This window comes from Mobula birostris, chromosome 11, assembly GCF_030028105.1.
Source record: "Mobula birostris isolate sMobBir1 chromosome 11, sMobBir1.hap1, whole genome shotgun sequence".
Classification (NCBI taxonomy): domain Eukaryota; kingdom Metazoa; phylum Chordata; class Chondrichthyes; order Myliobatiformes; family Myliobatidae; genus Mobula; species Mobula birostris.
Window position 1 is genome coordinate 15,691,514 of NC_092380.1, and position 16,904 is coordinate 15,708,417.

The 16,904-nt window shown below is 50.4% G+C and overlaps 1 protein-coding gene across 6 annotated transcripts in view; it reads right to left on the reverse strand.

The window, feature by feature from the left end:
• Positions 1-2,396: 2,396 nt before the first annotated feature.
• Positions 2,397-16,904, reverse strand: part of LOC140204863 (TRIO and F-actin-binding protein-like) — a 301,234-nt gene continuing 286,726 nt past the window's right edge. For all 6 annotated transcript variants that reach the window (XM_072271741.1, XM_072271739.1, XM_072271738.1 and 3 more), the window contains 4 exons: positions 14,308-14,427; positions 6,195-6,281; positions 5,898-6,061; positions 2,397-3,660 (listed from right to left, as the gene is read on the reverse strand). In XM_072271741.1, coding sequence (XP_072127842.1) covers positions 5,900-6,061; positions 6,195-6,281; positions 14,308-14,427 — 369 coding nt within the window. In that variant the 3' untranslated portion in view covers positions 2,397-3,660; positions 5,898-5,899. The remainder of the gene's footprint in view (positions 3,661-5,897; positions 6,062-6,194; positions 6,282-14,307; positions 14,428-16,904) is intronic.

The window sequence follows — 16,904 nt, forward strand, 5'->3', positions numbered from 1 at the left end:
TAGAACCAGAGGTCACAGCCTCAGAATACAAGATTTTCCTTAAGAACAGAGACGAGGGGAATCTCTTTAGCCAGAGGGTGATGAATCTGTGGAATTTGCTGCCACCAGTGGCTGTGGAGGCCAAGTCATTGGGTACATTGAAAGCAGAGTAAAGGCGTCAAAGGTTATGGGGAGAAGACAGGAGAGGGAAAATAAATCAGCCATGGTCCAGTGGCGGAGCAGACTGAATGGGCTGAATGGCCTGATTCTGCTACGATGTCTAATGGTCTACCTGCAAGGAAACTGGAGAGGAAAAGGTGGAGAAAAGTTCCTAAGTGGTCTTTAGTCATTGCATTTAGATACAGTACCCTGTGGCAGATCTGCCCCACCCCTGGGTGCCCTCATACCCTACCCATCCAGTCCCATTGGATATGCCCCACCCCTGGGTGCCCTCATACCCTACCCATCCATGTCCCATTGGATATGCCCCACCCCTGGGTGTCCTTATACCCTACCCATCCATGTCCCATTGGATATGCCCCACCCCTGGGTGTCCTTATACCCTAACCATCCATGTCCCATTGGATATGCCCCACCCCTGGGTGTCCTGATACCCTACCCATCCAGTCCCATTGGATATGCCCCACCCCTGGGTGTCCTTATACCCTACCCATCCATGTCCCATTGGATATGCCCCACCCCTGGGTGTCCTCATACCCTACCCATCCAGTCCCATTGGATATGCCCCACCCCTGGGTGCCCTCATACCCTACCCATCCATGTCCCATTGGATATGCCCCACCCCTGGGTGCCCTCATACCCTACCCATCCATATCCCATTGGATATGCCCCACCCCTGGGTGCCCTCATACCCTACCCATCCATGTCCCATTGGATATGCCCCACCCCTGGGTGTCCTGATACCCTACCCATCCAGTCCCATTGGATATGCCCCACCCCTGGGTGTCCTGATACCCTACCCATCCATGTCCCATTGGATATGCCCCACCCCTGGGTGCCCTCATACCCTACCCATCCATATCCCATTGGATATGCCCCACCCCTGGGTGTCCTGATACCCTACCCATCCATGTCCCATTGGATATGCCCCACCCCTGGGTGCCCTCATACCCTACCCATCCATGTCCCATTGGATATGCCCCACCCCTGGGTGCCCTCATACCCTACCCATCCATGTCCCATTGGATATGCCCCACCCCTGGGTGTCCTCATACCCTACCCATCCATGTCCCATTGGATATGCCCCACCCCTGGGTGTCCTCATACCCTACCCATCCATATCCCATTGGATATGCCCCACCCCTGGGTGCCCTCATACCCTACCCATCCAGTCCCATTGGATATGCCCCACCCCTGGGTGTCCTCATACCCTACCCATCCATGTCCCATTGGATATGCCCCACCCCTGGGTGTCCTCATACCCTACCCATCCATGTCCCATTGGATATGCCCCACCCCTGGGTGCCCTCATACCCTACCCATCCATGTCCCATTGGATATGCCCCACCCCTGGGTGCCCTCATACCCTACCCATCCATGTCCCATTGGATATGCTCCACCCCTGGGTGTCCTCATACCCTACCCATCCATGTCCCATTGGATATGCCCCACCCCTGGGTGTCCTCATACCCTACCCATCCATGTCCCATTGGATATGCCCCACCCCTGGGTGTCCTCATACCCTACCCATCCATGTCCCATTGGATATGCCCCACCCCTGGGTGTCCTGATACCCTACCCATCCATGTCCCATTGGATATGCCCCACCCCTGGGTGCCCTCATACCCTACCCATCCATGTCCCATTGGATATGCCCCACCCCTGGGTGCCCTGATACCCTACCCATCCATGTCCCATTGGATATGCCCCACCCCTGGGTGCCCTGATACCCTACCCATCCATGTCCCATTGGATATGCCCCAGCCCTGGGTGCCCTGATACCCTACCCATCCATGTCCCATTGGATATGCCCCAGCCCTGGGTGCCCTGATACCCTACCCATCCATGTCCCATTGGATATGCCCCACCCCTGGGTGCCCTCATACCCTACCCATCCATGTCCCATTGGATATGCCCCAGCCCTGGGTGCCCTCATACCCTACCCATCCATGTCCCATTGGATATGCCCCACCCCTGGGTGCCCTCATACCCTACCCATCCATGTCCCATTGGATATGCTCCACCCCTGGGTGCCCTCATACCCTACCCATCCATGTCCCATTGGATATGCCCCACCCCTGGGTGCCCTCATACCCTACCCATCCATGTCCCATTGGATATGCCCCACCCCTGGGTGCCCTCATACCCTACCCATCCATGTCCCATTGGATATGCCCCACCCCTGGGTGCCCTCATACCCTACCCATCCATGTCCCATTGGATATGCCCCACCCCTGGGTGCCCTCATACCCTACCCATCCATGTCCCATTGGATATGCCCCACCCCTGGGTGCCCTCATACCCTACCCATCCATGTCCCATTGGATATGTGTATCAAGGATTTTGAAAAGTGAGATGGGAGAAAGTGGTTTCTCCTCCCCCCCTCATCCTAAGGATCAAACTGAATGGTAGAATGGCCTTGATGGTGTGAATGCCTTTGTCTGCTAAACCTGCAGGGTAGAGGAAGTTTCTGGGCTGCAGCACATGTAGGAACATGAAAAAATCATGTGCATCTGTCCAAAGCCTTAGCACAGCAGGGTACAGACTGAACTGGACTCTGCCACAGCACCTCACATAATAATACACCTCCTTTCTTCCTCAGCCACTCGTCACTTGGCTTGAATAGCGGAGGAGGGGAGAGAAGGGTCCTGAATGAACCTCCTGAACATCCTGCTTAAACAGAGCTGATTCCCATTTTGGGTCACCAACCGCCTGTCCATTCCGGGATTTCCAGGAGAAGGCTGGTTCACTCCCTGGAAGCTGCCCTGAGGATCAGCTGGGAGGAAGATTTCAAAGCATTGAAGTTCAATGCTGACAGTCATAAAAAGCTGGGGGGTGGGGGGTGAGGAACAAAGCCTTTTGAACTGACAAGTTCGAGAAATCCGTATGGCAGGGAGGGTGAATTCCCACTCCTGATTCCCTCTGCAAACAGAGCGTGGTGATGGGTCTGTGTGTCCACGCCCATTCCCACCGGCTGCTCCGCGGGTGGGGAGGCGGGCTGGGCGGAACGAGGGAAGACAAGCTCCGGGGACAGCCCCAGCTCGAGCTGGCCACCCTGGACGCTGGAACCGGCAATGGCGCCAAAGGATGGGCTGTGTGCCTTCCAGTACAAAGCCAAGACACTGGAGTGGGGAATCCCAGCCCAGAGCCACTGCGGTCTTCACAGCCGCCAACTCGGACGCATCGGAAAAGCAGGCCAATACCTAGTGGTTGCAGGTTACCACGGCAACTGTGCGAGGGGTTAGGATGGATGAGGGGTTGAATGGAACAGGTGATAACTGCTAACCGGTGTGTATACATAATATATATATATATATATTCTCAGTTTTAATTTCACAGCAATTTCGACATTGGGAGCCGTTATTAAACAGTAGGACCAGAAGAAAGGCACGGAGCGAGTCTTCCAGGCACCTCCGCATCCACAGGTAATTCCGAGCCTTCGGCCGGGACTGAAGGCTTCATCGCTGGGTCTCTTCCTCTGTGGCAAGGCCAAGGGGGAGCCTGCGAGGGGAGGGGCGAGAGCGGAGCAGAGGGGTGAGTAAAACCAACGTTCAATCATGACCCTGCGTATCCTCTCCCCAAGCCCACAGAGACTTGCCAAAGCACTGGCCTTTCCTCCCAAAGGCACGATTCTTACTACCACAGGGGCAGCAGGCGGAGACCACCATCATCAGCCACCGGGGAGCGGCATCTGAACCGACACGCTCCACAGCGGGATGTGTAGCGCAGTTGTGGTCAGCTGAAGATTTCAAATGGGCTGAGAGGTCTGGACTACGTACATATATGTTTGTCTGGTTTTGTTTTTACTAATATTCTATATGCGAGGACTGGGCCTCAAGCTGCAGTACCGGGGGGTGGGGGAGGTGCGGTGCCGGGAGGGTGGGGCAGGTGCAGTGCTGGGGGGTGGTAGGGGGAGGTACAGTGCCGGGAGGGTGGGGGAGGTGCAGTGGGGGGGGAGGTGTAGTGCTGGGGGGCAGTAGGGGGAGGTGCGGTGCCGGGAGGGTGGGGGAGGTGCAGTGCCAGGAGGGTGGGGGATGTGCAGTGCTGGGGGGTGGTAGGGGGAGGTGCAGTGCCGGGAGGGTGGGGGAGGTGCGGGGGGGGGAGGTGCAGTGCTGGGGGGCGGTAGGGGGAGGTGCAGTGGGTGGGGGGAGGTGTAGTGCTGGGGGGCAGTAGGGGGAGGTGTAGTGCTGGGGGTGGGGGAGGTGCAGTGCCAGGAGGGTGGGGGAGATGCAGTGCTGGGGGGTGGTAGGGGGAGGTGCAGTGCTGGGAGGGTGGGGGAGGTGCAGTGGGGGGGGAGGTGCAGTGCTGGGGGGCGGTAGGGGGAGGTGCAGTGCCGGGAGGGTGGGGGAGGTGCAGTGCGGGGGGGAGGTGTAGTGCTGGGGGGCAGTAGGGGGAGGTGCAGTGCTGGGGGTGGGGGAGGTGCAGTGCCAGGAGGGTGGGGGAGGTGCAGTGCTGGGGGGCGGTAGGGGGAGGTGCAGTGGCGGGAGGGTGGGGGAGGTGCAGTGCCGGGGGGTGGGGGAGGTGCAGTGCTGGGGGGGCGGTAGGGGGAGGTGTCAGGACTATTTTATACTGTGACGGTGTTCTTGCGTGTGACTGTTGGTAATGTGATTTTGCACCTTGACTCCATCATAACGCTGTCTTGTTTGGCTGCATTCATATATGATTGAATGACAATTAAAATGGAATTGAGTTGAAATATAACACAATTTCTTTACTGGGTAAAAACCCAGGAACTCCCTCCCCAGTGGTGCTCTGGGACTACCTTTTCCAGCGGGACTGCAGTGGTTCATGAAGGCAATTCACCATCACCATCCCAATGGCAATTAGCGATGTTGATAAATGCTGGTTTTGCCCGCTTTGCCCCTGTGGGATTATTGTCATACAGACCAGTTGTCCATAGCAGCCACACAATGCACTGGAGTGTAGGAATAACAGCTGATCATGAAATTATCTGCTTCATTTTCAGCCGAACATTCCAGCCACAGAGATTCAAAGATTAAAAGGGCATTTATTATCAACGAATGGATAAATTATACACCCTGAGATTTGCCTGCTTACAGGCAGCCACAAAGCAAGAAACTCGAATAACCCAATTAAAAAAAGGGAGGGAAAGAAAGCACGCATCATGCAAACAACAGAAGCAAGCCCACAGCATCCCGAACCAGACTGATCCCAGATCCGCTCCTGGAGCTGCCGGAGTAGGCCCAAGCCTCAGCCCCCAGTTCACCACACCAGCGGGGCAGAAACGCACAGCAGCCGGATCGGTTCACGGCCTCGGCGCTGCGGAGAAAGGAACAAACACTGGCAGGAGGGCGGGTGGAATCAGCCCGACCCTCGACTCCGCACCCAACACTTAGGCTCCCAGTGCATCTGGGCCAATGTTTAAGTTGTCCAAGCACTGCGCAGGTAGGAGAACAGATGGCACCTCGGGCTCTGTCCGAGCGGATAAGTGAGAAATAACCAGTGCTTGCTGGTTGGCACAAACTCAAAGGGCCAAAAGACCTGTTTGTGTCTCTCTCAGTGACTGTGGACCACCTTGAGGGGGCAATGCCAGTGTTAAGGGCCTCTGCAGCCTCCATCGACACAGGTGAATGGAAGAGTTCAGAACTGGAGGAAGGCCCCAGAGCCGGTTCCTGGCAGGTAGGGGAGGTGAGGAAGATAAGGGTGAGGTGATATGAAGCCAAACACCAGGGTCAGTACACACAGCTCTCACCAGACCCCGGGGCACACACACTCACCGTTATTTTGTGCCGCTGTCCTGTAAAGTTGTCTTCTCATTCAGTGCAGACAGTGCCAGCTTCAGCTGCTCTTTCACCTGGCACAGCTCACGCTCCGTTCTCACCTTCATGACGCTCAATTCCACGAAAATATCGTTGTACCTGTCCGTGGCGTACTTCTTATCCTGCAGAGAGAATTCACGAACAAAGTCACGGCGGGCAGACGGGCGGTGGGAGGACCGCGACAGCGCTGAGGGTCAGGCCCCCGAACTGGACCTGCCTCGTTAACTCGCCGGAAGGCCTGCGAGAGGCACTCACCCACTGCACGGTCTGAAGCTCATCGCGTAGGCACAGCGTTTCCTTCCTGAGATTCTGCACTTCGTTCTCCTTCACCCGCAGCAACATCTGAGGACAGAGAGAGAGTGCCGTAAGCTCACCCCCAGTGTCCAGTCCCAAGAACAAGGAGCCCAGAAACATTCTGGCAATAAGGCAGAACAATAAATACCCAGGAGCGAGCTGCTTCAATCCATTCAAGGGATTAGCTTTTGTAGAATAACATTGACCACGGAGCAAGTTAGAGATGCTGGAAGTAACTCATGTTAAATTTTGACTCATCTTTACTCTGTGAATGGTTTGGCTAGAGGTTGTTACTACTGAGTAAAGGAAAAAAATAACTTTATTTGCCACACGTGCATCAAAACTTTGAAAAAAGCATACGTGAAATGCGCGAATGCACACAGAATGCTGGAGGAGCTCAGCAGGCCAGGCAGCATCCGTGGAAAAGAGTAAAGAGTCGACGTTTCGGGCCGAGGTCCTTCACTACAGACTGACACAGTCTGAGTGAGGACGTGCTGGGGGCAGCCCGCAAGTGTCACCATGCTTCTGGCACCAAGGTTACACGCCCACAACTTATTAACCCTAACCCGTACACCCTTGGGATGTCGGAGGACACTGGAGCGCCAGGAAACCCGTGCAGTCATGTGGAGAATGTACACACTCACCACAGCAGGAATTGAATCCGGGTCTCTACTGCCGTTAAGTGTTACTTTCCGAAGCCACAGAATTTCATCTGCTCTTGCATCACGGAAACAGGCCCTTCGGTCCATCAAGCCCATGCTAATCGTATACCTCAGTCCCATTTTATTCTCTCCCCATTCCCATTCGTTCACCTCCCCTGCTCCCCCCTGTGCACAGGCTGTCCCTGTCCTATGCTGGATTGTGCTCCGATATGAGAGGAGCCTAGCATTAACCCTGAACTGTTCATTGTGAAGGTTAACCTCTTCCACTGGAGTAATTCCAGCAGAAATTCGCAGCTTAAGGCCGAAAAAGCATCATTACCAAGCCTCCCCTCCACGGGGTGCTCAAATGGTTTATATACTGTACAGACACAAGAGACTGCAGATGCAGAAAGCCAGGGCAACACACAGGCTGGTGGAAGAACTCTGCAGGTCGAGCAGTATCTGTGGAGAAACACTGTGGTGTGGTGGTTAGCACAACACTTTCCTGTACCAGCGACCCGGGTTCAATTCCCACCGCTGCCTGTGAGGAGGTTGTACATTCTCCCTGTGAGTTTCCTCCAGGTGCTCCGGTTTCCTCCCACAGTCCAAAGACGCAGTGGTTGGTAGGTTAATTGCTCATTGTAAACTGTCCCATGATTAGGCGAGGGTTAAATCGGGATTGCTGGGCGGCGTGGCTTGAAGGGCCAGGAGGGCTATTCCACGCTGTAGCTCAATAAATAAATAAATACTTTCTCCAGCTCAAATGCTGCTTGAGACCTGCTGAGACCCTGCCGCGATCCTGCCGCAGGTCGCTGGTTGGTTCATGTACAGAATGGATTCCCCAGCGTCAGGTACAAGATGGAAGGAGCTGAATGGGTTAAGTGTGGCATAATAAACAGGGAGTAAGTTATTGGCTGGTAGCTTTGTGATGATATAACGGAGTGAACGAGGTTGCAGCCCTGCGGGAGGATCTTTAGGTCTGTAGTCTAGTGTAGTTTTGTGTTGTTTTACGTAGTTCAGTGTAGTTTTTGTATTGTTCATGTAGCACCATGGTCCTGAAAAACATTGTCTCGTTTTTACTGTGTACTGTACCAGCAGTTATGGTCGAAATGACAATAAAAAGTGACTTGACTTGACTTTAACACTCGAGAGATCTCCCAGTTGTGAGGCTGAGCTACAGCTTGGGAATACACCGGTTTCTGCATTTCACATCTCTGCTGGCGCAGTGACCCTGGAGCGGGCCAACACCGCCCACCGAGAGCGCGGCTCGCTCTGCAGAGAGGCCAGTGAGACCCAACCCAAGACTGGACACAGCCCCAAAAGAGCCCCGGGGACGGGGAGGGTATGCGCTGGTCAGATGTAACACCTGGTATAGACTCATGGAGCACTACAGCACAGAAACAGGTCCTTTGGCCCATCTAGCCCTTGTTGAACTGTTACTCTTGTTTAGTTCCTTTGATTAGCCCCTCACATCCCGCCCATTCATGCATAGTACCTATTCAAATTTCTCTTAAATGTTGAAATCCCACATCCACCACTTCCTTTGACATCTCACTCCAGACCAACACCACTCTGAGTGAAGAGCATCCTTAAACATTTCACCTTTCACCTTTCCCTCTTAACCCATGACCTCTAGCTCTAATCTCACCCAACCTCAGTGAAAAAGCCTGCATTAACCCTTTCTGTACCCCTCGTAAGTTTGTATACCTCTATCAAATCTCGCTGATCCCATATTCCCATCGTCTTAACAGCGCCAGAGTTGCTCTTGTCCTTACCTACCCCCCCATGAGCCTCTGCATCCAACACATCATCCTCCACAACCTCCACCATCTTCAATGGGACCCCACCACCAAACATATCTTTACCTTTCCCAACTCTCCGCTTTCCCCAGGGATTACTCCGTCCATGATTCCATTGTCCATTCGTCCCTCCCCACTAATCTCCCTCCCTACAGGAGGGCAAAGTGTTACACCTGCCCATTCACCTCCTCCCTCACCGAAGTGAGGCAACACTTCACCTGTGAACCTGCTGGGGCCGTCTATTGTGTTGGGTGCTCCCGATGCTGCCTTCTCTACATTGGCGAGACCCGTCGTTAACTGGGGAACGCTTCGTCAAGCACCTCGGCTCCATCCGCCAAAGTTGGAACTTCCCGGTGGCCAAATATTTTAATTCCGATTTCCATTCCCATTCTGACATGTCACAAAATGTCCCAAAATGAGGCCAACCCTCAGAGTGGATGAACAACACTTTATATTCCATCTGGGTAGCCTTCAACCTGATGGCATGAATATTGATTTCTTCTTCCGGTAAAAAAAAATTCCCTCCCCCTTCCCTATTCTTCTTTTCCTCACTCTGGCCAGTTACCTCTTCTTACCTCCCCGTTGCCCCTCCTTCCCTTTCTTCCATGGTCCACTCTCCTCTCATTTCAGATTCCTTCCCCTCCAGACATTTACTGTTCCAATCCACCTGGCTTCACCTATCACCTTCTAGCCGTCCTCCTTCCCTCCCCCCTCCACTTTTCTAATATGATGTCTTCCTCCTTCCTTTCCAGTCCTGAAGAAGGGTCTCGGCCTGAAACATTGAGTGTTTGTTCATTTCTGTGGATGCTGTCTGACCCAAGTTCCTCCAGCATTGTGTGTGGGTGTGTGTGGGTGTGTGTGTGTGTGTGTGTGTGTGTGTGTGTGTGTGTGTGTGTGTGTCTATCAAAGCTCTCCTCATTTTCCTGTGCTTCGGGGCAATAAAGTCCTAATTAATTCAGCTTTCCCTATAACACTGGCCCTCAAGTTTTCGTGTGGAAACGATTTACTGCATCGGCCTTGAGCTGAGGCTGCTAAAGACAAACAATGTTTTGTGACCCAGTTCCTAGGCAACTACGTATACCCGCGGGAGGAGCTGGTTTAACATCATCCAGTGATAGTTAAATGTATGGCCCCTGACCCCGACACACTGGGATTGCCAGCTAACACTGTTGCTCAGCTGGAAGTCCTTGTGGCTCCTGTGGGGATTCTTGGGTGTATTGGCCCTCAACGTAGGATTGTTGACTGTGCCAGTGAGCAGAGAGAATGGTCAAGAGGACAGCATGGGTACACGTGTCTAAACCAGGTCACTACTTCACTTAGACAGGAAGGTGTTAGATGGAAAACAGAGGAGAAGGCCATTTAGCCCCTCAAGGCTGTCCTGTCATTCAATCACCACCAGTCACCGATTAGTCCTTTGTACCTTAGGTCCATCCACAGATACCTGAATACTGTTATCAGCTACACCAACATCAATTTTTTAAAAATTTCCAATGAAGGAAGGTAGCAGTACATCTGATGTAAACTCTGAAAGGTTTCTTTGGGATGTAAAACTTAATGTCACTCCACAGGTGGTATGTGTATGTGTTAAAGAAGTTTACGTCATAACCCATTAATAGAATAATAGTTATAAAGTACATGGCTCTTCAGACCAACTTGCCCATGCTGACCAGGGTACCTTTCTGAGCTAGTCTTGTTTGCCTGTGTTTGCCCCTGATGAGGGACCAGAATCAGGTTTAATATCACCGGCAAACGTCATTAAATTTGTTAACTGTGCGGTAGCAGTACAATGAAATACATGATAAATATAAGGAAAAAAACTGAATTACAGTAAGTATATATGTATAGTAAATTGTTAGATTCAAATAAGTGGTGCAAAAACAATTGTTAAAAAAAAGTAGTGAGACAGTGTTCACGGATTCAGTGTCCATTTAGAAACCAGGTGGCAGAGGGGAAGAAGCTATTCCTGAACTTCAGGCTTCTGTACCTCCTTCCCGATGGTAACAATGAGAAGAGGGCATGTCCTGGGTGGTGGGGGTCGCCTTTCTGGGGCACCGCTTCTTGAAGATGTCTTGGATACTACAGATGACAGAGCTGACCAATTTTACAACTCTCTGCAGCTTACTTCAATTCTGTGCAGTACCCTCCACCCCCAACGCCAGACAGTGCTGCAGCCTGTCAGAACATCTCCACGGTACATGGGGAGCATTGCATAACCGCCTGGCATGGAGCCCCCAAGATGCAGAATCGATAGGAACCGCAGAGGGTTGTAAACACAGCCAGCTCCATCAGGGGCTCAACCCTCCCCACCATCGAGGACATCGTCAAAAGGCGGCGTGTCAAGAAAGTGGCATCCACTGTACAGAGCACACCCTCTTCTCATCACTGCCATCAGAGAGGTGGTACAGGAGCCTGATCACACACACTCGACTTCCAGGAACAACTTCTTCCTCTTTGCCGTGGCCATCAGGTTTCTGAACGGTCCATGAACCCATCAACACCACCTCCTTACTCCTCTTTTCCACTTATTTTTCTTACTGTAACTTAGTGATTTTTATACATTGCTCTGCGCTGCTGCCACAAAACAAATTTCACGACGTGTCAGTGATAGTAAACCCGAGAATTTATTTATTTCTTTAGTGATTCCACGCGAAGTCGGCCTTCGAGCCACGCTGTTCCAGCAACCCCACAACCCCGGTTAACCCTAACCGAGCCACAGGACAATTTATAATTAACCTACTCGGTATGCCTTTGGACTGTGGGAGGAAACTGGAGCACCCGGGGGAAACCCAGCGTTCTACGGGGAGGGTGTACAGAGACTCCTTGCAGAACAGCGCCGGAATTGAACTCTGAACCCAGGATCGCTGCGAGCTGTAACCGCTGCGCTATTGTTGCGCGATTCCAATTCAGCGCCTTTACTATCGACGTACTGCTGTAGGAACTGCCTTCCACAGAGAAGCTGTTAGTGAACTGCGCCACATCAGGAACAGCCTGCCCCAGGAGCAGCTAAGAATTTGATCCTCTCAGAGGACCAGCAGCCCCTGTAAGTCCCCTCACTGCCATTTCGCCCAGCAGTGCACCTGCAACGGGCTGTGTGTTGGTGAACGATAAGGGCTGCAGCTGTGGTTCAGCAGCACTGCTGAGTGTTAGCAGGCTGGCGGGGTTACAGATCATTACAAAGCTCAGCCTCGGCAAGATGCCAGAGACAGCGGCGGAGAGCGCTGTTGTTCAGGGGAAGAGAGAGAAGACTGACAGCCTCCCCTGTCTGTTTAAAACACCTTCAGAGCTGACTGAACCCTCCCCTATTTCAGAGCAAGGGAAATAGTTTTCAGGTGCCAGAGAGAAAGACAAGGTGATCAGTTGAAGAAAGAGAAGGGAGCTTGTTTCAGTAAAGATTCCAGGTTGTTGGCAGCTGCAATTTGCAGCTAAAAAGGGAGTGGAAACAGGAGTTCAGTCATAGAGATATACAGCATGAAAACAGGCCCTTCAGCATCTCTTGTCCATGCTGACCACAGTACCCACTAAGCTAATCCTGTTTGGCCCATATCCATCTCCATCAAAGCTAATGAGATAAGAAGTGGAAGGGGGGGGGAAGTCCACACAGAGAGTTGGTTTAGGGAGATCAAGATGGGCCAAAAGGCAGTCTTGTGTGTTGCACTGTCCTGTAATTCCATGACAGTGCAGAAATCCGGAGACTCAAGAGAACTCCATGCACTATGCAATTAAATCTCCTCACTAAACTTCAATCAAAATCATAACGTTTATTTTTCACTAACTAAACTCAAGACTCACGTCTTTAATCAAGATTGGTCCTATATTTGTGAGGTGATGTAGCAAAAGATTTGAGCCTCCCAGTCCAGTAATAATTCAGCCCGAGAGGTGTCAAGACTGAGAGTAATAAAGACACAATGCCGAACTCAGTACATCCAATGATGTCATGTCAGCAGCCTGCCCGGTCACAGGAATCAAATTTAGATGTATATTTGTAATTAGCCTTCCAAGGTCAAGAATAATGAAAACCACCAGTGCAAGTTCATAATTAAAAGCTCCTGACTTCTGTTTCATACTTGACGTTTGATACATCTCGGTCACTCAGGTTCAGCTAAGGGACGAATCAAATCAATTCTGATCTGCAATCAAGTGACAAACAAAGGCGACCACTGGAACAGCAGAGGACTGCTGGGCTATATGGCACACAGACTGGCACAGAGGGGAAGAGATTACCAGAATCTGAGGGTCACTGTACTGTATTAACTAGGCCAGTGTTCCCCAGGTCACCCTCCAGGGAGTACTTCGGTCGGAAGATTACCCAGAGCTGATCTGCTTTAACATTGTAGTAACATGCAACACCACCCCCATGACATATGACCTCTAGACAGGATGAACTGCAGGTGCATGGGAGCACCACCTCCCACAGATTTCCCCTCCAACTTGTGTGCCGTCCTGACTTGAAATATATAATGCAGATCCTTCACCAACACTGGATCTCACCCCTGGAATTCCCTCCGAAACACGGCCTTCGCTGCGACTGTAGTGGCCCCAAAGGAAGATTTAGAGTTGAGCTTTATTTGTCGTTACGCACACCGAAACATAGACTGAAATGCGTCAAATCAAATCAAATTTTGCTGGGACCACACGACCAGCGCCAACACAGGACGCCCACAACTTACTAGCCCTAACCCACGCATTTGTGGGAAGTGGGAGGAAGCCATAGCACCCAGAGGAAACCCACGTGGTCACGGGGAGGATGGGCTAACACTCCTTATCGGCAGAAATCAGAAACATGCCCAACTGCTTCTGTAGCCAGAGGGAACGAGGAATGGACACATGGTCACACATTCATAGAGCACCACAGCAGGTCATTCGGCCCATCCAGTCCATGCTGGACCACCATTCCACCCAGTTCCATCGACCCGCACCTGGACCGTACCCTTTCGTACCCCTCCCATCCGCCTACTTATCCAAATTTCTCTTAAATAATACAACAAAGCATGTGAGCACGGGGAAAGAGATAATTCTTTCTTTAGCACAGTAAGTGGATAGCTTCACTCACCCCATCACTGAATTGATTCCACAACCTATAGACTCACTTTCAAGGCCTCTACAACCTATGTTCTCAATATTATTTATTTGTAATTCTAATTTATCTCTGTTTTATTTGCACAGTTTCTCTTCATTTGTTCATTCAGTGTTTACCCATTTCTGTTTGTGTGCAGTTGTTCACTGATTCTATTGCGTTTCTTTGTATTCACTATGAATGCCCACAGCAAAATGAATCTTAGGGTGGTACATGACAACATACACATCATTCGATAATAAATTTACTTTGAACTTCGCTAAGATCAGAAACTATGCATCCTGAGAGGGCGGTGGAAGCTAATTCAATGGTAAGTACATAGAAATAATGCATTAAGAGCTTAAAAAGGAAGGCTTTGTGACTTTGGTATAAAGCCAGAGGAGTTGGGATATTTGAATAGGAGGGCCTCCTGGGGTTGACTGGCCACTCCCCACTGTATAATTCTTACAGCGTTTCCTGGTCAAGTGTCTAATGTGTAGATTTCAGTGAAAAGCACTGTTCCTCACCACCCACCCCAATTCACCCTCATCCCCATCCCTCTCCCTCCCCCACAGTTTTACCTCTAGTTCACAGCTGTCTCTGTCACCTGTCACAGGTAAAGCGGCCGTGCTATCTTGGCTCTTCCCTGTAACGAGCTCTCGTATCCGTGCTATTTCCTCCAGCAACTGGCTGTTCAGCTCCTGCAAGGGACAGAAAGAAACTTCTGAAACATTGAACCTTAACCCTCCCTGTCCACCTAGGAGGTCGAAGGAATCCTGAGGCATCAGGGCTTGGCTGGATTACAATCTAGAGGAAACTGAGAGCAAGAAAATTAGCAAAACCTGCATTTAGACTGCCACCATCCAGGCCATGCTCTCTTCTCACTGTTACCACCAGGCAGTAGGTACAGGAGCCATAGGTCCCAATCAGGTTCAGGAGCAGTTATTACCCTTCAGTTGACACCTCAACTCTGAACAGACTTTACAACTCATGTTCTCAGTGTTATTTAATTATTCTTTTTTTTGTATTTGCAGCTTGTCTTCTTCTGTACATTGGTTGTCAGTCTTTGAATAGAATTGAATTGACTTTATTTCTTACATCCTTCACATACGTGAGGAGTAAAAATCTTTACATTATGCCTCTATCTGAATGTGCAAAGTGCAAGTTATAGTAACTTGTAATAAGTAATATGTACAGAAATACATGCAACAGGACGAATGCAATGTTGGTATTCATTTCTAGAGGTATGGAATATTAGAGCAGGGATGTGATGTTGAGGCTCTATAAGGCACTTGTGAGACCACAGTTGGAGTATTGTGTGCAGTTTTAGACTCCTTATTTTAGAAAAGATATACTGACATTGGAGAGGGTTCAGAGAAGATTCACGAGAATGATTCCAGGAATGAAAGGGTTACCATATGAGGAACGTCTGGCAGCCTTTGGGCTGTATTCACTGGAGTTCAGGAGAATGAGGGGGGATCTCAGAGAAACATTCCGAATGTTAAAAGGCCTGAACAGATTAGATATGGCAAAGTTATTTCCCATGGTAGGGGATTCTAGGACAAGAAGGCATGACTTCTGGATTGAAGGATCTCCTTTTAGAACTGAGATGCAGAGAAATTACCTTAGTCAGAGGGTGGTAAATCTGTGGAATATGTTGCCACAAGCGGCTGTGGAGGCCAAGTCATTGGGTGTATTTAAGGCAGAGATAGATAGGTTCTTGATTAGCCAGGCCATCAAAGGGTATGGGGAGAAGGCAGGGGAGTGGGGATGACTGGAAGAATTGGATCAGCCCATGATTGAATAGCGGAGCAGACTTGATGGGCTGAATGGCCTACTTCTGCTCCTATATCTTATGGTCTTACAGGGCAGTCAACATAGCATAGAAATACAATTTTATTAGCATGAATTAATCAGTCTGATGGCTTGGTGGAAGGAGCTGTCCCGGAGCTTGTTGGTCCTGGCTTTTATGCTGCGGTACCGTTTCCCAGATGGTAGCAGCTGGAACAGTTTGTGGTTGGGGTGACTCGGGTCCCCAATGATTCCTCGGGCCCTTTTTACACACCTGTCGCTGTAAGTGTCCTGAATAGTGGGAAGTTCACACCCACAGATGCTTTGTATGTAGTTTTCAATTAATTCCACTGTATTTCTTTGTGCTACTATGAATCCCTGCAAGAAAATGAATCTCAGGGCTGTATATGGTGACATATACGTAGTTTGATAATAAATTTACTTTGAACTTTTTAGTTACTCTTTTTCAAGCATAATCCTCTGAGAGTATTCTGGTTTTTGATAAACACAAGCCGTATGTGAACCATTCACCGTACAGAACTGTGATTGACCTGGCCCTCTCCATTCATTCCTATTGTAACAACTTTCAATGCTTTGAATCAATTCCCATTCAAGCCCATTATACTCAGTTCCAATGGACCAAACCCATTCCATTCATTCATCACTTTGAGTATGAACTATTCCTGACAGGGAAGTGAAGTTGCATTTGTACCACCCACTTCAGGCCATCACAAAGTTTCTTACAATCAGTTTCAGTCATGATATTATAAAGCAGTGGAGCAGACACAAGGGGCCAAATTCTATTTCTTACATCCCCTAGCGAAACGTGATGTAGACGATTCAGGCAGATATTTCCCAACAATGTTACCAGTTAAAGCTGTTTGTTGCTGATACTGATTAAGTATGAAGAGTGTCTGGGAAAAGTCATGATCATAGAGACATTCAGAACAGAAACAGGTCCTTCAGCCCATCAAGTCCATGCTCACCATCACTTCCACTTCTCCTACACTAATCTCATTTTATTCCACCCATGTTCCCATTAGATCCCCCTAGAATCTACAATTTACCCACACGTTAGGGGCAATGACAATGGCTAATTAATCAAACAACCTACATGTTTTTGGGATGGGGAAGGAAACCAGGAACGCTGGGGGAAACCCTCATGGTCACAGGGAGAACGTGCGAACTCCACACAGACAGCACCTGAGGTCAGGATTGAACCGGAGTCGCTGGCATTGTAGGGCAGCAGTTCTGCCACCGTGCACTTACCTCTCCACTTTCTGAAATCGTGGGAACAGGGTAAATAAGGAGAAGGCATAGGAGCCTTGTTTTAGAGACACCCCTCTGGGGTCTTTCCGCCCATTCAAGAGAAGGGTCCTGGATTAGT